At 42.9% G+C, this 26092-nt stretch overlaps 1 protein-coding gene across 1 annotated transcript; it reads right to left on the bottom strand.

Moving 5' to 3' along the window:
- Positions 1-407: 407 nt before the first annotated feature.
- On the bottom strand, positions 408-24506 carry C5H16orf78 (chromosome 5 C16orf78 homolog). The gene is made up of 5 exons (XM_007992657.3): positions 24218-24506; positions 20462-20581; positions 19706-19835; positions 3158-3413; positions 408-708 (listed from the first exon to the last, which is right to left on the bottom strand). The coding sequence occupies exons 1-5, from the start codon at positions 24365-24367 to the stop codon at positions 561-563; spliced, it is 804 nt and encodes a 267-aa protein (XP_007990848.3). The 5' UTR covers positions 24368-24506; the 3' UTR covers positions 408-560.
- Positions 24507-26092: the final 1586 nt, after the last annotated feature.

Below are 26092 nucleotides of genomic sequence, written 5' to 3'. Positions count from 1 at the left end.
GGCACCTACCAGTTCTGAAAGGTTTCGGGCCTCTTTTGGGGTCTGTGGTTGTAAGCACCCAAAGGTCTCCTTCCTTGCCTCCGTATGTTGGTAGCATTTCCCTCTCTCACTGCCCCTGATCAGTCCCCCACTCTGTACACAAGGAGGCCAGGTCCCCACAAAGCCAAGTCCTGCACATGGGCGTGGGGCATATGTGTGTGTTCTCAACCAGCCCCTTTACACTTTGTCCTTTCTAATTTCCCTCTGAGGACCCTGGATCCCCCCCCAACTTTTTTTTTTTTAATTCCTAAGCCTTCCTTCCTAAGAAGCCCTTTCTAAGGATTCTTCTTTTGGTCAGGAGAAAAACTACAGTTTCTCCTAAGCTGGTTCTGACTCGGATGTCAAGGACCAGTCTTACCACAGCACAATGATCACACAACCGAGGCTTGTTTTCTGATTGCTTATTTTCTAAAGGGATGCACTAGGTTGGAAGGACCACTTGTAGTATGCCAGAGGATGGCATCTGGAGACGAAGGGTCCCATGACAGAAGGAGCCTGAAGGTGGCGGCGAGAGGAGCTATTTAGAGTGCCACACAGCGTATTCCGGTGAACACCTTTTTAGCGTCTATGTCCCCTTCGACCATGTGGGGGTGGATATCCACATTCATTCCTGCATCCTTGCACAGCTTGAGCAAGGTCCGAATGTTCTCCTTGGACAACCTCAGGTATCTGTTCAAGAGAAGGCAAAAGAGGTCAGTTGAAGGTGGAGTCACAGCAGCTTCTAACTTTATTGAAAAGAGCTTAGATTTAAGCAGCAGTAAGTGTGGGTGCTCTGCAAGGGGCTGGCTCTCCCAGTCATCCGTGGAGCTGATAGAGACTTTATAAGACAGTGGGACACCCCACAAAGGAGGTGGGAGTTTGCATTGGTGTAACTCTTTTGGCAGTCAGTTGCCTCCAAAGAAAAAAACATTCATTATCTTTGACTCAGTAATCCCACTCAGGTTCTCGATGTATCCTAAGAAGAGAAGTCAATGGAAAGAAAAGCTATATAAATAAAAGAAGTTCATTTTGGGATTGTCAACAACAGGAAAATGAGTAAATCCACTAACAGAGAAATAGTCAATCCGATAATGGACTACCTCATGTCAAGGAGCTTAATTAAAAAGCCATAGTTAGAATGGCATTAAGAAGAAGATGATGCCACATGGCTGTGACAGTACCAAGTGGTGAGAAAAGGCAGAATGTGAATTGTTACGTGATTTGTCACTGTCATGCACACATACACTGAGAGAGGCCACGGGCTGAGAAAGATACAGACAGTGGAAATAACTGCTGAGCAAAGTTGCAGGCATAGCGGAGAGCATTTGTTTTTTAATAATATCCACACAATTTAAAAATCAGACCGTTGATCTAGAATATTAGCTAGAGCCCCAAAATTCTGATTGATACTGAAGAATGGGATCAATCCCATTTATACTGTGTGATCCAGAGAGCTTCTTATTCTACCAGCAACCCTGACCTTGGTCCCAGCTTTAGTATAGAGTGTAGGCCCCTATTCAGGCTGCCTGCTGGTTGCTTACTTTGCCACAGACTATGGGAGAGGCACTGTGTGTTGATATAATGTGATTTTCTGCCTGTTAGGAATGGCCGCTGTTCTTTAAGGTCTTCCCAGAGCCTACCTGTTCTTATGGCCAGCTCAGACTCCCTCACCAGTCCCCACACTTGGACTACCTTTTCCCTGATCAGCCTCTGAGGGTCTCATGCATAAGTATATGGGGACACTCATTAAGATCTCATCCTGGCCAAGCGCTGTGGCTCACACCTGTAATCTAGTGCTTTGGGAGGCCAAGGCAGGCGAACCACTTGAGAACAGGAGTTCAAGACCAGCCTGGGAAACATGGCAAAACTCCATCTCTACTAAAAATACAAAAATTAGCTGGGTTTGTTGGTGCACGCTTATAATCCCAGCTACTCAGGAGGCTGAGGCATGACAGTTGCTTGAACCTGGGAGCTGGAGGTTGCAGTGAGCCGAGATCGCATCACTGCACTCTAGCCTGGGCGACAGAGAGAGACTGTCTCAATAATAATAACAATAATAATAAATCTCACTCTGAACCACTCCATTCTTTTCTTGGTTGTTTCTTGAATGGTTTCGTATGCTATCTCTTCAAATATTCTTTCTGTCTCTTTGGAGGGCAGGAGTCCTGTCCAAATCTCTTTTCCCCCACCATGGAACCCAGGTAGGCTGCCTGTTGCCCAGAGTCAATTAGAACCACATGGTCCATCTGAAAGCCATGGCCAAAGTCATCCAGTCATGGAACCAACCAGCAAGGGCAGTCTGCTGAGGTCTCTGCCTGTTCATCTTGAAGCCAGTTAACCTTCTGCCAGTCAGTGAGCAGAGCAGGACTTTGTGATGGGGTTATTAGATCACCAGACATTTGAGGCCATCTTAAACCTACAGATGAGTTTACTGATGTCAACCTTACAAGGATGATAACAACTACATTACTTTGTTGTCTTGTTTCCTTCTTTGCTAAAGTTTCCGAACTTTGTCAGTTACAACTTTACAGTAAAGGAAAACACTGGGCTAGGGAGAAGGATGCTTGTTTTTGGAGGGGGTGAGGGAATCTGGGCTCCACTGCTAAAACCCAGAAAGCCCTGATAAACAGGACAGAGAGCAAGTGAGAAGGGAGACTCTTTGGGAAGAGCAGTAAATAGTAAATGGTTTCACACTTTGTTCATGATCCCTTAGTCTAAAAGCCCAAACATGCAGCAGGTAGGTCACTGGGGATGGTGGCTACCATCACCAGCAACTCAACCCCACAGTGCAAAGGATCGTAGGGAAATCTTCCTGTTAAGACAAAGCCACATTCTTTCCTTTTTGAGTAATTTTGAAACAAATGGAAATATTGGGAGGGTTGGTGAAAGGTGTGGCATCAAAATGGCAGCACCTAAATGACATGCCCATTCAGGCGACGGTCTACCAGCAGGTGAGCTGCTGAAGACCCATTGGCTTGAACCCCGGAGCAGTCCTTTGGGACCAAAGGGCAGAGCTCAGCCACGCTAAGCCCCTACTCCTAGATCTTCAGGTTAAGCCAAGGTGTTTGAGCCAGAGACGGGAGTAAGCAAAGCCTGTTCCGGGATCCCACCCCTCTGCCCAGGGGGTGGCAGCTCTCACCGGCAGCTCAGCACCTCATCTGGCTTCAGCATCCTTATGGTTTCCATCTTAGGCTCGGTGCTTTTCTCCATGAGGCTCTTTAGCTTGCGTTCGTAAGCCATGTCAGGCATCTTGTTGGACCAGTCTCTCATGAAGTTTGCCCTCCGGCTGCTAAGGGTACCGTCCTGTAACATGGGATCTAAGACAACGCTTTGTCGACGGAATGGGTTTGGCCGCTGAGTAGACTCTGGGTCGACTGCATCCTTGATATCTGTATCTGAAATTGGACAGATGTCATCAAAGAGTTACATCATGGGAGAGTTGAGAGGTGGGGTAGGCAGGAAGGGGATGAAGGCTGGAGGAATGCATGGACTTCCAACAATACCTGTTCTGAGATATGAGGTCTTTTCATGGCTTTCACAGGTTCTCCACACCTCTTCCCTACTTTCTTTTTTTGAGACTGAGTTTCCTCACTCTGTGGCCCAGGCTGGAACGCAGTAGCACAATCATACCTCACCTCAGCCTCTATCTCACAGGCTCAGTGATCCTCATGCTTCATCCTCCCGTGTAGCTGGGTCTATAGGCACATGCCTCCACTCCTGATAAACTTTTATATTTTTGTAGAGATAGGGTTTTGCCATGTTGCCCAGGCTGGTCTTGAACTCCTGGGCTCAAATGGTCCACCTGCTTTAGCCTCCCAAAGTGTTGGGATTACAGGCGTGAGCCACCACGCCTAACCCAGGTTCTCCTTCTTTGTTTGTTCAATCCTTTTTCCCCTCCCTCCTTTCTCCTTGCCTTGTTCCAACTCCCTTCCTTTCCCTCCTTCCCTCTTTCTGCTTCTTTCTGTCTGTTCTCTCCATCCTCCCCAGTGGGAGTTCCCCTAAGTGGAATGTGCATAGAGGAGGTAGCCTAGAGGATATCTTCTGATATCCCAGGGAAGGTATCAGAAGAGAAAAGCTTTGAACTGGGTTTGAAAGGGTGAATAGTTGATCAGTGAGAAAAGGAAGGAAAGGATCACAGGCAGAGGAACAGAATGTGTGAAGGCACAAATACACGAAATGAAATGGTGAGTGTCTGATGTGACCCAAATACGGGGTTTGTACCAAACAAAATGTTGTTGGACTTGCAGGGGTGCCCAACAATTTGGCTTCCCTGGGCCACATTAGAAGAAGAATAATTTTCTTGGGCCACACCTAAAATACACTAACACTAATGATAGCTGATGAGAAAAAAAAAAAAATGCAAAAAAAATCTCATGATGTTTTAAGAAAGTTTACAAATTTATGTTGAGCCATGTTCAAATCCATCCTGGGTCCCATGTGGCCAGTGTGAAGGTTGGACTAGAGCTTGGACACCTTAATATTTTTTCTTGCTAAATTTCCTTCTAAGTGTTTTATGTATTTTTACTTACGAGGATGGAATATTTTGTACTCATTTCCATTTCTAACTGGTGTGACAAGTATATAGAGAAAAGTCTACCGTTCGTTTTTTTTTCTTGAGATGGAGTCTCGCTCTGTCACCCAGGCTGAAGTGCAGTGGTGTGATCTCAGCTCACTGCAAGCTCCACCTCCTGGGTTCATGCCATTCTCCTGCCTCAGCCTCTGAGCAGCTAGGACCACAGGCGCCCGCCACCACGCCTGGCTAATTTTTTTGTATTTTTAGTACAGATGGAGTTTCACCGTGTTAGCCAGAATTGTCTCGATCTCCTGACCTCGTGATCTGCCTGCCTCAACCTCCCAAAGTGCTGGGATTACAGGCGTGAGCCACCATGCCTGGCCAAACATACTGTTTTTTAAAAACTGTATTTGTCAGCTGGGCATGCCGGCTCATGTCTATAATTCCAGCACTTTGAGAGGCAGACGCAGGTGGACCATTTGAGCCCAGGAGTTCAAGACTAGCCTGGGCAGCATGGATTGAGGCCAAGAGTTCAAGACTAACCTGACAAGACTAACAAAGTGAGACCCCATCTCTACCAAAAAAAAAAAAAAAATTAAAAAAAAAAAATTAGGGGTGTGGTGGCACATGCCTGTCATCCTAGCTACTTGTGAGGCTGACTTGGGAGGACTGCTTGAGCCCAGGAGGTCAAGGCTGCGGTGAGCTATGATCACACCACTGCACTTCAGCCTGGGTGACAGAGTGAGAGACCCTGTGTCAAAAACAAAGAAACAAACAAACAAACAAAAAACTGTATTTGTCTAGTATACCAGCAACCACAGTAAATTTTACCACTTTTTAACTAGAATTTCATGAGTTTTGCAGATATACAATCATATTAGGGGGGAAAAAATGAATGTATCATTCCTCCAATATTTATCAAAATTACATATTCTTTTTAATATATATTACGTTTGACAGACCCTCTAAAACATTGCCAATAATGATGGTAGGGACTAAGCCTCATTTTGTTCCCGATTTTAAGTAATTTGGGCATTGCATCTTTTAGAATGATATTTGCCCGTATTTGGGGTATATGTTTTATAATATTTTAGTGGTTTATCCCTGGTTAACATAGAGTTTTTACTGGTGATAATTGCTTGATTCTACTCATTGCATTTTTTTTTTTGCCATCTACTGATACACATTTTTTCCTTTAATATGTTGATGTAATAAATTGTGTTCTTAGATATCCTGATAATGAACCACTTCTTACCTGCTGTAATAAAGCTCAATTGTTCATGGTGGAATTCATTTCAGACATTGTACATGTGATGTATTTTCATACATTGAGTATATTTGCTAAAAATTTCTAGATTTTCGCATTTATATTATTGTGAGATTGGCCAACTTTTTTGGTATAAGTTTTAATATTAAAGTTCTGCATTAATTTAATAGCTTGTTAAATTAGTGCAGAAATGTCTATATTTTATACAGTCTGTAATAGTTGAAGTAACGTTAAAATTATTTGCTCTTTAAATGTTAAAACCTTGCATGAAACCATTTGTCTTAGTGCCACTTTTTAGTGGGAAAATGTTAATTATTTTTCAACCTTCACTGCAGAAATTGCCCTACTCAATTTTTCTGCTCTTTATTGTACCAATTTTGATAATATATAGTATAATAGAAAATCATCCATTTCCTTTAGGTTTTAAAATGTATTGTATATTGTATAGAGGTATAGTATTCTATTACAGTTCTTTTATTTTATTTACATCCTTTCTCATATACAATCTTGTGTATTTTTACTCTTCCTTTTAACAAGGCTTATGATTACTTCATAGCAATTGCTTTCATGTCACTTGCTTTTTCAAAAAGCTAGCTTTATACTTAGGCTTTTAACAACTTTTGATCTTGATATTATTCATTAACCCCAGCCACTATTTAATATATTAATTTTCTCTTTTTCATAATTCTTCTACTTACTAAATTAATAAAAGTGTTGGCACTTTCTTTTATTATGTGTTTTATAAAGAATTATTACTTTTAGTTTTTACTGTACATTTTCTTCTGAGCATATATTTTGCCTTTGTCTCATAGGTTTTGGTATGAAACAGGCTTATTTCATTAGTTATTTTCTTTGACACAAGGGTAATTTGGATGTATGTTTTTTAATTTCCAATTTTTAAAGTTGAGGGTTATTTCTAATTGTTGGTTTGGGATGATGTAGGTAGCCCTAAAATCTTTACTTTTGTGAATGTTAGTATTTTCTCCGTGATGAAGCACACAGGAGATTTTTGTAAATATTGTTTGGATATAAAAAAATACATGTTCGCTATTCAGATGTAAAGCTATGGTTTGTTAACTGCATAGTTATATTCTTCTATGTATTTCCTGTTATTGTCTATATGATCTTCTATTTGTTTCTGAAGGAGGTGTATTACAATTTACCCCCATAGTGGGGACAATGGGAGGGAGATATGGGTTAAAAGGCTACCTATCCAGTTACTATGCTGTGTTAGTCTGTTCTTATGCTGCTAATAAAGATGTACCTGAGACTGGGTAATTTATAAAGGAAAGAGGTTTCATTGACTCACAGTTCCACATGGCTGGGGAGGCCTCACAATCATGGCAGAAGAGCAAGGGAGGTCTTACATGGCAGCAGGCAGGAAGAACTTGTGCAGGGGAACTTCCATTTATAAAACCATTATATCTCATAAGACTTATTCACTATCACGAGAACAGCATGGGAAAGACCCGTCCCCATGATTCAATTACCTCCCACCAGTTTCTCCCACAACACTTGGGAACTGTGGGAACCACAATTCAAGATGAGATTTGGCTGGGGACACAGCCAAACTACATCACATGCTCACTTCTTGGGTGATAGGATCATTTATACACCAGGCGTCAGCGACACAGAATTTACCCATGTAATAAACCCGCACATGTACTCCTAGAACCTAAAAGTCAAAAAATAAAAATAAAATAAAATGGACCACCATAACTGTATCTTTAACAGGTTCTCCCTGCATTTCTAAATGTCTTGCTTTATTTATTTAGCTTCTACATTTTTTGATGCATGTAGGTTTATGGTTATTACTTATTCTAACATTTAAAAAGGTCTCTCTTTTACTCTATGTGTTTCTTTTAGCCTCAATTCTAACTCATCTACTTGCACTTCCTTGTTGTTTCTTTGCTTTTCCTTTTGTCATCAACCTTTCTATCTCACCTGGTTTTTAAATGTTTATCTAGATATTGATTTTAAATTACTTGCCAATATGTTGTTTCTAGTCTCTCCTAGAGAATTTTCTGCAGATGAAAGAATGTATGGCTTATAAAAATCCCTAAATATTTCTGAATCTACAAATATAATTCATTCATTTGATAGTGACTTATGTGAATTGGGGCCAGTATTATGGGGGTTTTTATTCTTAGCAATGCATGTGTGCTATTCCACTTCCAGGTTGATGGCAGGTTGATTTTTTTTCCCCTTGTAAGTAAATTATTCTGTCTGTAAGCTAGTAAGATTTCATCAACAAAGTTTGGGAATTTTATCAGGATATTCCTAGTCGAAATGCATCTAGACCTGCTACTATTACATAAATGTGGAGACAGTGGCCTGAGGAGTGGGTGTGACCTGCCCAAGGTGTCCCAATGAGTTAGTGGCTGAATTAGGACTCTTTATGGCACATGGTGCTCTGGCATTGTAGTTGGTCCTTGACAGGGTGATAAGGTCAGGTGGCCTCAGCAGTCCGTTTGTACGTGCAGGAAATTGGCACTATGCTATGGGAGGATCATGAGCTGCACATTCTCCTTGACACAAATAAGGAAATTCCTTGGAGAAAGGGCAATTGCCTTTCCTGAAACATCTGATCCTCTTCCGTGCAAGGTGGGTCTCATGAAGGAAAGAGCAGTAGCAATATAAAAAGTAATGACAATTACACAGATTAGCTGACATGTGTTGAGTGACTCACATACCAGGCAGTGTTCAAGGGCTTTCTGGCAGTGGGGGCACATTAGTCTCACAACCACGTCATGTCCATTTGACAAAGGAGAACACTAGGATCAGAGAGATTAGGTAATGTGCTCAAGATGCCACAGATTATCAGTGGTGAACTGAGGACCTGAGCCCACATTGTCAGAGCCTTTTTCTGGAAGCCTGTCCTGGCCACTCTTTTGGACAAAAGTGACCCACATTCCTCGGTTTGTGGCTGAAGAGATAGGTTATATTTCTAGTGAGCCATGTTCGGGACACCAGAAGCTCACTCTGTGCTCGTGGAGACAAAAGAGGGTATGGCCTTCTAGCCCTGTGCATTAGGGAATGTATCCTTGGCCTGGTGTCTACACAATATCCTGGACATAGGTGCCCAGGGTGGGAATTCCCTTTCCCAGTCTAGCTACTCAGACTTTACCAAGATTTACTTTGGCAAGGTGCTACAGTTGTTTTCCCAGGATCTTTTCCTGGCTCATAGCCAGAGCAACCTTTCTAAAATTTAAATTCAACTTAGTAATTTCCTTCGTAACACTTTTCAGTGACTTGTTATTGCATTTAATCAGGTTTATGTTGTGGAAAGGCCAATTTGAGACTTCTGCCTTCAGTCAAGATGGGGTAGTGGTGATTGGATTTATCCTTCCACCTTAAGCAGTTAAAAAACTGGGCATGTCATATGAAATAGCAGTTTTTAGACATTGGACAACACGTGACACAGGCCAGTGATCCCTGAGTGAGGGGAAAGAAATGAAGGGAGCCTCATGATTGCCCCAGCCTTCAATTGGAAGATACTTCCAGGTTGCAGCGTGGGGTAGCAGGGAAGCCTAGACAGAGCCTAGGAGTCCCCTTGAGTTGAGGAGAGAGACCAGATAGTTTAGGTAAACTGTAAGAGCTAGAACAACAGGAAAAAGCTGCGCCAAGAACTGCAGAGTTATGCAAAGATTCCTCTCAGCTGAGGACTAGCCGGAACAAGCCAGAAAAGAAAGTACTACAGTGAAAGAATTGGTAGACAAGAATACGGCAACAGCTAGTATGGCATTCTCCTGTTATGCCCTCCAAGGCAGGGTCACATTAAGAAGAGACACAGAAGATTTAAAATGATCCAAATAGAAATTCTAGAGATGAAAATGACAATGTTTGAAATGAAAAATTCTATTGGATGGGATTAACAGCAGATTCGGTATAGAAGAAGAAAGGATTAGTGGACTTGAAAGTATAGCACAAGAAACTGTACGAGATGAAACTCAAAGAGAAAAGACTGAAAGATGAAGAAAAACACAAGATGAATTTTGGGACTTTAAATATGTGTAATTTGGGTGCCTGAAAGAGAGGGGAGAGAATGGAGAAATGAAATAAATTTGTGAAGAAATAATGGCCAAAAAATTGGTAAAATTTGATGAAAACTGTAAACCAAGAATTTCAACAAACCCCAAATACAAACACAAGAAACATTAAGCAAATGACACTAAGGCACATCATAAGCTCCTTTCTTAAAAGAAAATCTTAGAAGCCAGAGGAAAAAACATACTTTACAGAGGAACAAAAATTAAGAAGAGAGCCAGCTTCCCATTGCAAACAAGCCAGAGGACTGTAGACCAAACTTTAAAGTACTGGATGAAGAAAGGTTGACAATCTAAAATTCTACACTCAGCAAAAGTGTCTCTCAGAAACAAAAGTGAAATAAAGACCTTTCTGGACATACAAAAGCTATACGAATTTATTACCAACAAAGCCACACCACAAGATACATTAAAGGAAAATCTTCAGGTAGAAGGAAAATTCTTCCCGACAGAAATCTGGATCCAATGAAGAGCACTAGAAATATTAAATGTGTGAGTAAACACAAAAGTCTCTTGAAAACATAATTGCTTAGGGCAAAAATCATAACACTTGTGGGATTTATAATGTGGAAAAATATAATGTGTGGCAACAACAGCATGTAGAAGGGGAGAGGAGAAATGGAAGTATACTCTCATAAGGTTCTTATGCTTTACATAAAATGAAGATAGACTGTGCTAGTTTAAAGATATATGCTATATACATTAACATCATCACTAAAATGATTTTGTGTTTTTTTAATATGGAGTCTTGCCCAGGCTGGAGTGCAGTGGGGTGCAATCTTGGCTCACTGCAATTTCCGCTTCTCAGGTCTAAGCGATTCTCCTGCCTCAGCCTCCTGAGTAGCTGGGATTACAGATGTGCGTCACCACACTTGGCTCATTTTTGTATTTTTTTTTTTTTTTTTTTTGAGACGGAGTCTCACTCTGTTGCCCAGGCTAGAGCACAGTGTCACGACCTGGGCTCACTGCAACCTCTGCCTCCTGGGTTCCAGTGATTCTCCTGCCTCAGCCTCCTGTAGCTGGGACTACAGGCACGCGCCACCATGCCTGCCTAATTTTTGTATTTTTAGTAGAGACGGGGTTTTGCCATGTTGGCCAGACTGGTCTCGAACTCCTAACCTCAGGTAATCCACCCACCTCCGTCTCCCAAAGTGCTAGGATTACAGGCGTGAGCCACCACACCCAGCTGCAACAAAGAGTTATAAATAGGAAGCTAATGAAGGAGAGGAAATGGAATCATAAACATTATTTGGTCTAAAAGAGGGCAGGAAAAGAAGATAAAGCAAAGAATAGATGGAACAAGCTAGAAACACATGTGAAGATATGTGTTGTTTAATTTCCACATATTTTTAAATTTTCTAATTGTTCTCATTTTATTAACTTTTTGTTTTATACCTTTGTGGTAAGAAAAGATAATTAATATAATTCTTGTCTTCTTGAGTTTGTTAAGATGTGTTTTGTGCAGTGCGATAAAATTAGAAAAAAAGATCAAGAAAATCACTCAAAACCATACAATTTCGCTGGGCACAAGGAGTATGCCTATAATTCCAGCACTTTGGAAAGCCAAGTCGGGGAGATCACTTGAGCTCAGGAGTTTAAGACTAGCCTGGGTAACATGTCAAAACCTCATCTCTACAAAAAAATACAAAAATTAGCTGGTCATGGTGGTGTGCACCTGTAATCCCAGCTACTTGAGGGGCTGAAATGGGAGGACTGCTTGAGCATGAGATGTCGAGGCTGTAGTGAGTCACGATCCTGCCAGTTCACTCCAGCCTGGGTAACAAAGTGAGACCTTATCGTAGGAAGAAAAACCCCATACGATTTCATGGAAATTAAATAGCCTGCTCCTGAATAACTTTTGGGTAAATAATGAAATTAAGGCAGAAATCAAGAAGTTATTTCAAACAAATGAAAATAAAAATACAATATACCAGAATCTCTGGGACACAGCTAAGGCAGTATTTAGAGGGAAATTTATATCACTGATCACTCACATCAAAAAGTTAGAGAAATCTCAATTTACCAACCTAACATCACATCTAAAAGAACTAGAGAACCAAGAGGAAACCAACCCCAAAACTAGCAGAAAACAAGAAATAACCAAAATCAGAGCTGAACTGAAGGAGATTGAGACACACACACCCAAAAAATACATTTATAAGATCAAGGAATCCAGGAGTTGTGGATTTTTTTTCTTTTTAATTTTTTTCTTAATACAGACAGGATCTCACTATGTTGCCCAGGCTGGTCTTGAACTCCTGGGCTCAAGGCATCTGCCCCTCTCGGCCTCCCAAACTGCTGGGATTACAGGTGTGAGCCATCACAGCCGGCCTGGTTTTTTGAAAGAATTACTAAAACAGATAGACTGCTAGCTAGACTAATAAAGAAGAAAAGAGACAGGATCCGAATAAACATAATTAAAAACTACAAAGGAGATATTACCACTGACCCCACAGAAATACAAATAACCATCAGAGAATATTATGAAAACTTCTCTGTACACAAGCTAGAAAATCTAGAAGAAATGGATAAATTATTGGACACATACACCCTCTCGAGAATGAACTGAACCAGGAAGAAACTGAATCCCTGAACAGACTAATAATGAGCTCCAAAATTGAATCAGTAATTAACCTACCAACAACAACAAAAGAAGCCCAGGACCAGATAGATTCACAGCCAAATTCTACAAGATGTACAAAGAAGAGCTGGTACCATTCCTACTGAAACTATTTCAAAAAATTGAGGAGGAGGGACTCCTCCCTAACTCTTTCTATGAGGCCAGCATCATGCTGATACCAAAATATGGCAGGGACACAACAAAAAAAGAATGTCAGGCCAATTCCTTGAACATTAATGCAAAAAGCTTCAACAAAATACTGACAAACCAAATCTGCACAAGAAAAGAAACTATCAACAGAGTAAACAGACAACCTACAGAATAGAAGAAAAAAATTAAACTATGCATCTGACAAAAGTCTAATATCCAGCACCTATAAAGAACTTTAACAAACTTACAAGAAAGAAAAACAAAAAAAAAAAAAAAGTGGGCAAAGGACATGAAAAGACACTTTTCAAAAGAAGACATACATGCAGCCAACAAGCATGTGGAAAAAAACCTCAACATCACTGATCATTAGAAAAATGCAAATCAAAACCACCATGAGATACCATCTCACACCAGTCAGAATGGCTATTATTAAAAAGTCAAAAAATAACAGATGATGGTGAGGTTGTGGAGAAAAGGGAATACTTATGTACTGCTGATGAGAGTGTAAACTGGTTCAACCATTGTGGAAAGCAGTGTGGTGATTCCTCAAAGAATTAAAAATAGAACTACCATTTGACCCAGCAATCCCATTACTAGGTATATACCCAAAGGAATATAAATCATTTTACCATAAAGACACATGCACACATACATTCACTGCAGCATTATTCAAGAAAGCAAAGCATGGAATTAACTTAAATGTCCATATATGGTAGGCTGAATAAAGAAAATATGGTACATATACAGCACAGAATACTATGCAGCCATAAAAAGAACAAGACCATATTATCTGGAAGAACAGGGATGGAGCAGGAGGCCATTATCCTTAGCAAACTGATGCAGAAACAGAAAACCAAAGACTGCATGTTCTCACTAATAAGTGGGAGCCAAATGATGAGAACACATGGCCACATAGAGGGGAACAAAGGAAACTGGGGCCTACCTGAGGGTGGAGGGTGGGAGGAGGAAGAGGATCAAGAAAAATAACTGATGGGTACATCACCTGGGCGATGAATAATCTCTACAACAAACCCCCATGACACAATTCACCTATGTAACAAATCTGCACATGTACTGCTGCACTTAAAAGAAATGACTTGTGGTCCAACATATGATCACTTCTGGAGAATATTCTACTTACATTTGAGAAGAATGTGTATTATGACGGGATGTGTAAACATATGTTAGGTCCATTTGGTCTACAGTTTTGTTCAAATCTGCTGTTTTCCTTATTAATTTTCTGCCTGCATGACCTACCCATTGTTGAGAGTGAAGTGTTAAAGTGCCCTACTATTATTGTGTTGCTGTTTATTTCTCCTTTCAGTTCTGTTAATTTTTAAAATATATTTAGGTACTCTGATGTTGAGTGAATAAATATTTCAATTGTTATGTCTCCTTGATGAATCAATCCCCTGTTATATGACAACCTTCTTTTTTTCTTGTGACAGTTTCTGACTTAAAATCTGATATTAGTATAGCCACTGATGCTCTCCTTAGGTTACCATTTGCGTGGAATATCTTTTCCAATTCCTTCTCTTTCAGGCCGTGTGTGTCCTTAAAGCTAAAGTGAGTCTCTCATGGGCAGCATATAGTTGGATCTTGTTTTTATTAAATTCATTCAGCCAGTCTATGTTTTCAATTGGAGCATTTAATCCATTTATATTTAAAGTAATTATCAATAGGTAGAAACTTACTGTCATTTTGGTCATTGTTTTTTGACTGCTTTGTAGTTTCTTTGTTTCTTTTTTTCCTCTCTTGATGTCTTCTTTTGTGATTTAATGAATTTTTGGAGCAGTATGTTTTTATTTATTTTTCTTTCATTTATTTACTACAGGTTTGTTTTTTGTGGTTACCGTAAGGCTTGTACAAAACATTTTTTTATTTTGAGATGGAGTTTCACTCTGTTGCCCAGGTTGGAATGCAATGGCATGATCTCAGCTCACTGCAACCTCTGCCTCCCAGGTTCAAGCAGTTCTCCTGCCTCAGCCTCCCAAGTAGCTGAGGTGCATGCCACCACATCTGGCTAAATTTTGTATTATTAGTAGACATGAGGTTTCACCATATTGGCCAGGCTGGTCCTGACCTCATGATCCACCCCCTCAGCCTCCCAGAGTGTTGGGATTACAGGCACAAGCCACCGTGTCTGGCCATAAAACATTTTATAGTTATAACATTCTATTTTAAACAGGTAACAACTTAACTTAGATCATATACAAAAACTATACTTTTACACTCCACCTGTCATTTTAGGTTTTTGATATAACAATATACATATATTTTGTATTGTGTATCCATTAACAAATTATTATAGTTATAGCTAATTTTAATACATTTGTTTTTTAGCTTTTATACTAGAGTTGAAAGTCATTCATATGTCACCATTATGATATTAGAGAATTTGAAATTTGACTATATATGTATCTTTACTAGTTAATTTTATACATTCATGTGTTTTACATTGTTAATTAGTGTCCTTTTATTTCAGCTTGAGGAACTCACTTTATGATTTCTTATAAGGCAGGTTCAATGGTGATGAAAACTCTCACTCTTTGTTTGGGAAAGTCCTTTCCTCTTATTTCTAAAAAACAGCTTTATCAGGCATAGTATCCTTGGTTGGCAGCTATTTTCTTTCAATATTTTAAATATTTCATTCCATTCTCTCCTGACCTGCAAGGTTTCTCCTGAGAAGTCTTCTCAGTCTTGTGGGGGTTTCCTTCTATATGACAAGTAGCTTTTTTTCTGCTGCTTTCAAAATTCTTTGATTGTCTTTGACTTTTGACAATTTAGTTATAATATGTCTTGGTGCAGACCTTTTGGTGTCCAACCTATTTGGGGATGACTGGGCCTCATGAATCTTAATGTACATCTCTTTCCTCAAATTTGGGAACTTTACAGCCATTATTTCTTTCAATACATTTTATTACGCTATTCTCCTTGTTAGACTCCCATAATATGTATTGTTTCACTTGCTAGTGTATCATAAGTCTGTTGGCTTCCTTATTCTTTTTCATTCCATTTTTTTTTTTTTTACTCCTCTGACTGAATAATTTCAAATGACATGTCTTTAAATTCAGTGATTCTTCTGTTTGATTGAGTCTGCCGTTGAAGCGCTCTATTGGGTTTTTCAATTCAGACATCTTGGTCTTCAGCTCCAGGAACTGTTTTTTGGCTTTTTTTTTTTTCCAATGGAGTTATGCTCTAGTTGCCCAGGCTGGAGTGCAATGGCACGATCTCGGCTCCCTGCAACCTTTGCCTCCTGGGTTCAAGCAATTCTCCTGCCTCAGCCTCCTGAGTAGCTGGGATTACAGGCGCGCACCACCACGCCTGGTTAACTTTGTATTTTTAGTAGAGATGGGGTTTCTCCATGTCGTTCAGGCTGGTCTTGAACTCCCAGCCTCAGATGATCTGCCTGCTTGGCCTCCCAAAGTGCTAGTATTAAGGCATGAGCCACCATGCCTGGCCATTTTTGGCTTTTAAAAAATGGTTTCTATTCCATTGCTGAATTCATTTTGCCCAAGTATTGTTTTTCCTATTGCATTTAGCTGTTGGTTTCCTTGTAGCTCAGTGAATGTCCTTAAGAGGATTACTCTGAATTATTTGTCAGTCAGTTCATAGAGCTGCATTGCTGTAGAATCAGTTATTGGAGCTTTATTAATTTGTTTTAGTGGTGTAATGAAGAAACTCTACTTATTTGTTTATTTGTAGAGATGGGGGTCTCATTATGCTGCCTAGGCTGTTCTCAAACTTCTGGCCTCAAGTGATCCTCTTGCCTTGGCCTCCAAAAGTTCTGAGATTACAAGCATGAACCATGCTGCCTGACCCAAAACTCACTTTAAATATAAAGGCATAAATAACTGAGGAAGGTCAATGTGGCAGTCATAGAGGTTGAAAGCAATTGGTGATTCTTATAGTGGATGAGGATCACAGTTAAGCTAAGATATTGGTTGTGGAAATGGAGAAGAGAAAGAGATTAAAGATATTAAGGAGGCAGAAGCTACAGGATCCAGTCACTGGTCATGAAGGGAGAGTGAGGCAGAAGTGGTAGGATAGACTCTGACATCCAACTTCCACATTGAGATAGTAACATTTCCTGGGAGGGTGCATGTAATGTAATGTAATCAGGATGTGCTTTGCCTATGGCAACCCAAGCTAACACAGGGCATGGTGTATGTGACTATCTCTAGGTCGTTCCTAGAGGCTGCTTTGTTTTGAACTTGTCTGCCAATTCAGATCATACTCATTCATTTTAGTCCTCTTGCCAGTCTGCACAAGAGGTTCTCCTTACTGTGCCTAGGCTCAGCCCTGACTAGGTTCTGGGTGCCTCATCTTGAGGCCCAGAGTGTTCTAGATGCCGCTGAGCACCTTTTGCACTTGGGCTGGCCCATTTGCAACCAGTGGTCATTTGTAACCCACTGGCCATTGGTCTTATTACATCAGGAGAGACAAGGCTTCTTCATTCTCCAACAGAGTGGACTCGACTTGAATGGTGGAAAGAAGGGAACTGCAGGGAACCAAATAGGTGTCAAGTCAGCCTGACCTGCTGGCATCCTTGTGCAGTGAGATGGAAATAATTATTTAATCAGCTGGTATGGGTTTCTTTCAGGGAGTGAATTGTTTAAGAAAATGTCTTAATAGACTACTTTGAGTGTGGAACAAGACAAATGAAACATGGTTCTCTTCAAGTAAAAAGCCAATGGGAAAGTGTTAGGTGGAGAAGGAAGAGCAGGGAGGAAAGAGAAGAGGAAAGAGAGAGGAAGAGGGAGAACTGAGCAGTACCAGGACTCGGGCGAGGAAAGCAAGGTGCCCAAGGTGCAAAATTTAAGGAGGCGTTCACTCTCAGACTCACACTAGTGCATGATTGGCATCTGCGAGTGAGTGCTTCCTTAAATTTGGTGGCCTCAACTCCCGGCTCGCCTAGCCTTACCCAGTCTTGGAGTTGAGAAAAACATCAGGGGGCTACTTCCTGCAAAGACATGTAGCTAGGGAAAAATCTCCTGGTGGCAGGGTCGGATAAAGGACTTTGAAGAACAAGGGAGTCTAATCATCAACCTCTAATTTGTTTGCTGTATGATTCTGTGATGTAATTCTTTCCCTCTGTTGGCACCAAGCCTTCAATAGAATGTATTTACACACAATGACTTCCATGTAAGAGGTTTTAGGAGAAATCAAAGAGACAAAATAGCAGCCACTGGAAGCAATATTTACAGAAGCTCCAGGGCCCAGCAGGACCGGGATTTTGGAGCCAGACATTACACTGGTAGTCACAGAAAGTTTGGGGAAGGTATGGGGCTTCCCATAAGGCATAAGGCAATCTAGTTTATTTTTTAAATAAACTTCAAATATTTTAGAATAATTGTGGTGTATTAGTCAAGGTTCCATCGAGGGTCAGAACTAATAGGATAGAAGTATATATGAAGAGGAGTTTATTAAGGAGTATTAACTCACACGATCACAAGGTAAAGTCCCACAATAGGCAGTCTGCCAGCTGAGGAGCAAGGAAGCCAGTCCGTGTCCCAAAACCTCAAAAGTAGGGAAGCCAACAGTGCAGCCTTCAGTCTGTGTCCAAAGGCCTGAGAGCCCCTGGCAAACCACTGGTATAGATTCAAGTGTCCAAAAGCTGAGGAACTCGGAGTCTGATGTTCAAGGGCAGGAAGCATCCAGCACAGGAGAAAGATGAAGGCCAGATGACTCAGCAAGTCTGATCCTTCCAACTTCTGCCTGCTTTATTCTAGCTGTGCGGGCAACTGATTAGACGGTGCCCACTCAGGTTGAGGGTGAGTTGGCCTCTCCCAGTCCACTGACTCAAGTGTTCATCTGCTCTGGCAACACCCTCACAGACACACCCAGGAACAATACTTTGCATTCTTCAGTCCAATCAAGTTGACACTCAATATTAACCATCACATATGGATTTATAGAAATGTTGCAAAGAAAATAAAGAGGATTCCTGTATATCCTTCATCCATTTTCCCTTAATGGTAACATCTTACGTCCATGACATGTTTGTCAAGACTAAGAAATTAAGATTACTTTGTATATTATAGAACTTCTTCAGATTTCACCAGTAATGCCCCTAAAGTGCTATTCTAGGATTTAATCTGGGATCCTAAACTGCACTGAAAGCCGACTGCATTTAAATCTTAAAGGGAAGTGACTGCAATTTGGTCACAATGGCTTTGGTATATTAAATGAAAAGGGGAAAAAAGATTTTGTTGTTTTTGTTGGGCACAATGGGGGCAATTTTATGTATGAGAATTGACAGCCTCTGCTTGAAGGCTCCTGCGCACTTTTCTCCTGGGCTAGTTGGAATCCCTTCCAGATTTCTCTTTTACCCTACACCTCTGTCCCAAAGGGCCTGACATAACAAATGCATCTGTTTTTCCAACACCACAATAAAGACCACCTGAAACTTTAGCAAAATTTTTACTTAGAAAAAAACCACTAATATTCATTCAGCCCCTCCTCTTGGCCAGGCTAGTTACTTTTCATGCCTCATCTTGCTTAAACCTCACAACCATACTATGAGGCAGGTATTATTATCATCCCATTTTACAGATGAAAAACCAAACTCCGGAGGTGGAATAAGTTGTCCAGGATTATACAACCCTGAGTTCCTTGTAAAGTGGTAGAGCCAGGGTCAGGACCCAGGCAGTCTTTGAAATTGGGGATCTGGCACAGCCTAAGCTCATCCCTTCCTAGAGGTGAGCAACTCCTGGCAAGTTTCAGGCCAGCAGGAGTGGTACCTTCTGTAGTTGATATTGTCACAGTATCTGAATTAATTAGATGATTTGTAACTCATGAAGTTGATGTCACCAAAATGGCTTCAGGAACCTGGACACATGAGGTTGGTTTCCTGAGAAGGGAACACTCGGGAGGGCCAGGGCCTTGACAGACATTCACCTCCTGTTCACGTCACATCCCACTTGCCAAGAGCGACCCCAGGAGTGGTCCCTCCCAAACCTCCATGCGGGCTTCTGACTCCTGTGTGCACAATGGTTGGATTGCGGTGGACGCTACTGCTCTAAGGATGGCGTGAGAGGAAGAGATTATGGAGGAGGATTCTGGCGGCTGGGCCAAGGTTTTTCCCTTACCAGATTTCTTGGGGCCATCCTTGATGTAGCTGCCAGGGACCATGCTGAGGCGTTTTCCCTTTTGCTCCACTCCATAGAGCCTTCGGTAGGAGACAGCATCCTTGTCCTTCCTGAACCTCTTTCCTAAGGCCTTGGAGGGAACAGGTGAGAAGTCACACCCCAGTTACAGGACCTGGCTCACCCTCCCCACCTCCATCCCAAGCAAACAAACAATGATTTCAAGGGTTTGCTGAAAGGCAGGCAAAGGCAACCAAGGAGGGAGCTTCCCCAGGCCCTGGCAGAGGTCGGAGGAGCAAGGTCTGCCCATGGGCGCTTGCTCACCAACGCCTCCCTCTTCTTCCCACCATATATCAGAGGGGTCCCTGGGGGCCTTGGAAACACAGGCCCTTGGAGGCCATTAGGTCTGGGTGGGTCTGCCCTGTTAGCCGCCTAGCCAGAAAGCTCCTGTCCCTCACTGAGCCACGGTGTTCTCATCTTCCAAGTGGTCTTCCTGAATGGTTTCGTGGGACAAATATGGGCAAGGGAGGATGTGACACTAGTGAAGAATGAAACTACAGGGAGGCAGCAATTGAGTAGCACAGCTGGACAGGGTAGGGAAGGGTGGAGATTTTATGTGAGTGTAAATGTGGGGCCAGAGTGAATTTCAGAGCCTTAAAATTTAGAAAGCAGGCAGACATTATACAGGAGAGAAGCGGGGACCCCCTCCTTCATTTGAAGACCCAGTGCGGGTGAGGGGAGGATGGGGGGCCGCATTACCTGCTGGGAAGTCTGCATGGCCTTGTGGTTCCCTCCCCGTGCCGTCATGAGGCCTTTGCCTTTCTTCTCTTCCTTCTTCTCATTTCCTTTAAGGACTATCACCACTTTGGGCTTTTGCTTCTGAAAAGCCAAGGGAAGAGAGCCCTGCAGCCATCCCTGTGTTGACAGCGTCCCCTCCCTTTCCCCAAGGAGAAGGCTCCCAGGTGAGGGGCTGCCCCTCCCTTCCACAGGCTTCAGTGCACACACTCTAGGTCCCGTTGTCACTGTCCCTCTGCTTCTGGATGCACCCTGGTATACGTGTCGCCGCCCACAGAGCAACGTTGTAAGCTTCAGGCCTGGTCCCATTCCTCTCAACCTCAGAATCCATCAGGGGCTCCCCATCACCGCCCCCACGTAAGGGCCTCACTCCCTAGCCTGGTAAGAAGCCCCTCCAGCCCCCACGTGGCCTTACCAGCCACAGGAAGGCTGCCCTGACTTTGAGCAGGTGCTGCTGATCTAGACCTCTGGGCCTTTGCTCAGCCTGGCCTCTCCCTTGGTCCTGGAGCACCCCAGGCACCCACCCCATACAGTCTTCCTGGAGGGGTGGTCATCACTGACCTTGCCTTTCTCTTTCCCCAGGTATTCCTTACCACCCGCCCAAGAGCTGAGCACACCCTGCTGTGAATGGAGTTCCTTGTGCATGGCACATTCCTGGCCCTCCTGCTCTTACAGGGGATGCAGGGAGGGCAGGGTCATTAGGGGTCTCCAGGGTCCCACAGTCCAGGAGCCCAGCAGAAGCACATAAAGGGTGGGCCACCCAGGAAGCATCCCGCCTAGTCTATAAGGAGTAGGGGTGGGTGCCAGAGTATCATGGGAAAAACTAAATAGACTGGGTCTCCTCTGGGAATGTGCTGCTTATGGTTACGGGGAGACAGTGGCCTGGACTGCAGTCTCCAGGTCAGACTGCCTGGATTCCTGCTCTATCCACGGCTGAGAGCTGAGTGACCTTGGCAAGTTTCTGCTCTCTCTGTGGCTTAGTTTCCTTGTCTGAAAGGTAGGGATAATAGGAGGACCTACTTCATAAGGTTACTGAGAGCAATAACTGAATTATGACATGCATGTGCAGTGCCCTCCATGAATTATCGGGGGTGGGTTATTATGCAGGGTGGGTGGAAGGGACGTTTCGATAAGCCGTTTGGGAGAATGGAAGGAAGCTGTCCAAGGCCCTGCTTCATGTTGCAAGTTGCCTTCTAAGGAAGGTAATGCTGGTTAGCTTTGAGGTTTTGTTTGGCTTAGTGGAGAAACAGTGCAACTCAGAACCAAGGCTGCATTTTCAGGCTATGAGGAGCTAGGATGACCCATCTCCTCCAGGGCAGCCCTTTCCACTGTCCCCAGCTCAATCCTCAGCCTCCCCCGAAAAGTCATCTGAGTAGCTTTCCACACAGCCCCCATTTTGGGGAAGCCTGAGTGGAATCGACATGGCAATGCCTTAGACTTAAGGAAAGTGCAACATTCACGGATTCAGCATCCTCCATGGCTGAGACTTCAGACCTCAGGGGTCTTCACTGATGCCAAATGGCTCACAAGGGGAAATACCATGAGCAGTCTGTTGTGGAGAGATCTGGATGGCCAGGCCAGACCCCAGGAGAGGAGGCCATAGAGGGCCCTGAGTGGTGAAGATAGACCCCAACCTTCTCATAGAGGGTACCCCGCTGTCACCTGCTGCTATCAGAGACCTGCCAGGACACGTCATCTTCCTCTTAGAAGCTTCTTTAAAAACCCAGATGCTTCTGGGAAAGGTAATGATGCTTGATGACTTAATTATATTTCCCACGTAAACTTTCTCCCTCTCTAGGTCCAAAGTTATTTACAATAAAAGCCACATTTAAGGTAAAGCTGTTAAAATGTGATTATTAGAATCTTATCCTGGTAAAAGGAGATAGACCTGAACATATTAACCATGGAAGTGAATGTAATTCCTGTGATGGATATTAAATTGAGTTTGGAGAGACCCAGAAGTCAAGCTTCCCCTTCGCCCCCAAATCAAGGCAGTGGGTAGGCTATCTGTAAATCATTAGCACCTTAGAGTAAAATATGTTTGTCAGATGAGTCTGATGGAATTGGCACTCGAGATCTTTCTGACTATAAATGGTAAGTGGTATGGTTTGGATCTGTGTCTCTCCCCAAGTCTCACGTCAAGTTGTAATCTCCAGTGTTGGAGGTGGAACCTGGTGGGAAGTGATTAGATCATGGGGGCAGTTTCTCATGGTTTAACATGATTCCCCTTGGTAGTGTTATGAAGGAGAGAGTTCTCATGAGATCCAGTCGTTTAAAAGTGTGTGTGGCACCTCATCTTCCCACTTCTTGCTCTGGCCATGTGAAGTGCTTGCCCCTCTTTTGCCTTCTGCCATGATTGTAAGCTTCCTGAGGCCTCCCCAGAAGTGGAATCCCCTATGCTTCTTGTACAGCCATGAGACAATTAAACCTTTTTTTTTTTTTTTTAATAAATTACCCAGTCTCAGGTATTTCTTTGTAGCAGTGTGAGAATGGACTAATATAGTAAGTAAGTACATGAACAGAATGGAAACTTTCCCCAAAGGCAGGTGCTGACCTGGATAAAGCAGAGGAAGTGGAGGCAGTTATGGGGAGTTGGCCCAGCAAAGCCCATGCATTTGGGAATTGGATAAATCTCAGTTTGAGCCCTGGCTCTGCCCTTTATTACTTCTGTGAGAGCAATAAAGAGACTTATTTTCACTTTCCTTATCCTTCAACTGGGGGTAAAAATAGCACCTCCCTGGTGGCCTGACTGGGAGCAGTTGACCACATAACCCAGGTACAACTCTAAGCACAGGGCCTTCACCACAGTAAACATTGAAAGTTAGTGATGTGATGAGCATTGTCATTAGTAATGGCATTTTTTACTCATTTTGCTCTAGGGTCGGGAGATTCAAGACCAGGTGGCATCTTCTGCAGAGGACACCACTTTCCAAAGACATGGCTTGGTTCTTCATAGATGATGGGTCTTGGGGGAGCTCTGGGAAAAACTGAGGCAAACTTGGTTGCTATACTTCTTGGAGAAAGAGGGAAGGGCAGGTTAGAACTAGCTCGATGTAGGGTGGAAAAGAGGAGGTATGTTAGCTGGAGTCGCAGTTGCAGTAATGGCAGTGAGGAAGGAATGTTCTTTGATTCTGAAGGCATCACAAGGAGGGAAGAGCTGAGGGCAGTAGGAAGATCCCATCCTGCAATACGGAGACCCAGAAGCCACTGCCCCTTGGCCCTTCTAGAATTCTGACCAATACTAACGTTTGCCCAGCTTAACTAAACTTTAGACAGGTTTCTTCCTGATGATAGGTCTTTGGCCTCCTTTTCCTGAGAACCTTTCCTCTAGAAAACTTGCATTTGTAAATTTTTTCTCTGCCCCTTTGAGATGTAAATTTATCAGCCTTTTGCTAGTTTTACAATCCAGGAATGTTTTTCTCAAGGACCTGGGAGGACCCTTTGAAATATAATCATCAAGAAAGATTGTACCCTGTCTCTCAGTCTCTGTGAGAGGATGGGAGCCTAACATTGATAAGTGCAAATTAGCAACACAGACAGCCTAATCATATTAACTAATCCTCCCACCCCCTTAATGTCCTTGGGTACTTCTCACTAGCTTATCCCAGCACTTCAAAACCATCCCGCCTTTTGTTTCAGGAGAGTCAAGTCCAATCTCTCTCCCCTACTGCAACTATCTTGAGCAAAGTCTTCCTGCCATTTCTCTTGGATGGTACCCACCTCGGGAGCTTGTTTCTTCTTCCCCTGCCTCCGCTCCAGCCACTCCAGCACACGGGTGAGGTCAGACATGCGCCTCTCTTCGACAGTCTTCCACATGGATTTCCTCTTTGTGGGCATTAAATCCTTCAGGTACACTGGTTGCTCTGACATTGTGGAGTGTTGCTAGTGGCTTGGGTGGGAGGCGGCTGGCACTCTCTCACTCTCTTGATCCCTTTATCTGGACTCGATGGCCTGGTGATTCAGAAGGTAAGGTGTGGCCTCCAGATGTGAACATAAAGGGCAGAGTGAGCAAAGACACTGGGATATTGGCTTTAAAGGGTGGAAGGCCTGGGGAGTGATTGTGAGGTCATTGCCAGGCTTGGTAGCTGGCTCTGGGGTCAGAGTAGAGGTGAGACATTGGCCACCTCCCACTGTTCCCCATGCAGCCACTACCCCTCTTCAGGCGTTATGTCTCCTCTGGACTCTGCCACAGCCTCCTTGCAGCCTTTCCACCTCCATCTCCACACAGATCTTACTAAAATAAAGGTCAGCCCATGCATCTTCCTTTCCCAAAACCTTCAATGGCTCCTTGTTGCCTATCTAAAAAAAGTCTAAATTCTTTAGTTTGGCATCCTGACTTTCTACAGTATACTCTAATTAGAAGAAAGCTTTTTATAAGCCGAATTCGTCTATGTTCATTTATTCATCCAACATGTGGTTATCAGGCACTTACTAAGTATTGGGAATGGTGCGGGGGATATGATGCAGGAGAAAAACATAGGCAGACTTCCTAAGACATATGGGCTAGTGGAAAAGCAGGGCAGATAATTACCCTATGAATCCATAATGACAAGTGAAGATGAGTGCTCTCAAAGAAAGGAATGTAGTTCTAAGAAAGGCCATAGCAATGGTACTAGACTTGGATGGGGTGGTGGGTAGGCCACTTTTGAGCTCTGAGCTAAAGGATAAATAGACTTCAACAGGGCTGCTATGGTCTGGACATTTGTGTCCCTCTTGATGGCATTAAAACATGGGGCCTTGGGAGGTAATTAGGTCATGAGGGCAGTTCTCTCATGATTGGAATTGGTGCCCTTGCAGAAGAGACTAGAGAGAGCTCCACCATGTGGAGATGTAGTGAGAAGGTGTCACCTATGAACCAGGAAATGGGTTCAGCAGACATAGAATCTGTCAGAGCCTTAATTTTGGATTTCCTAGGCTTCAAAACGGTGATAAATGAATGTTTGTTGTTTATAAACTACCCACTTTGTGCTATTTTGTCATAGGCCCGAGTGGATTAAGACAAGGGCTTTGGACCAGAGACATATGCCTGTGCAAAGGCCCTGTGCAAAGGCTTTGGACCAGAGACATATGCCTGTGCAAAGTGGGAGGCATGGCACTAACAGCAGAAGGCAAGAGTGGCTAGAGTACCAGGGGGAAAGAGGCAATGGTACAGAGGTGGCCAGAGGCCAGGCCATCCAGGAACTTGGTGGCCACAGGTTCTGCTCAGACTGGGAAGGGAAAGGGAGCAAAAGGAAAACAATAAAGGAATTCAAAAAAAAGGGGAAGGGAGTGGCATGGTCAGGTTTCCCTTTTTTGCTCTAGTTAACTTCTACTGAAGTAAATTAAGTATACAGAAATGTGCCAGAATCACAAATGAAGACATCTATGTAACCAGTACCCCAGAATCTCCCCTACAGCCCCTGGTAGTTATTAGCACCCTCCAAGGGTAAACATCATCTTATCATCCAATTTCTACTTTTTTTTTTTTTTTTTTTTTTTTGAGACAGAGTCTCTCTCTCTGTTACCCAGGCTGGAGTGCAGTGGCGGGATGTCAGCTCACTGCAACCTCCGCCCCCCAGGTTCAAGCGATTCTCCTGCCTCAGCCTCCCGAGTAAC

Source organism: Chlorocebus sabaeus, chromosome 5 (genome assembly GCF_047675955.1).
Source record: "Chlorocebus sabaeus isolate Y175 chromosome 5, mChlSab1.0.hap1, whole genome shotgun sequence".
Classification (NCBI taxonomy): Eukaryota; Metazoa; Chordata; class Mammalia; order Primates; family Cercopithecidae; genus Chlorocebus; species Chlorocebus sabaeus.
This window is presented reverse-complemented; position numbering and strand designations above follow the sequence as displayed.

Bases quoted from the DNA above. Each gene is read 5' to 3' on its own strand.
- C5H16orf78 (XM_007992657.3), bottom strand. From the start codon at position 24,367: ATGTCAGAGCAACCAGTGTACCTGAAGGATTTAATGCCCACAAAGAGG. The intron at 19,836-20,461 runs GTAATGCGGCCC...GTTCCCTCCAAG, and splicing joins CCATGCAGACTTCCCAGCAG to GCCTTAGGAAAGAGGTTCAG. The intron at 709-3,157 runs GTGAGAGCTGCC...TCTCTTGAACAG, and splicing joins GATGAGGTGCTGAGCTGCCG to ATACCTGAGGTTGTCCAAGG.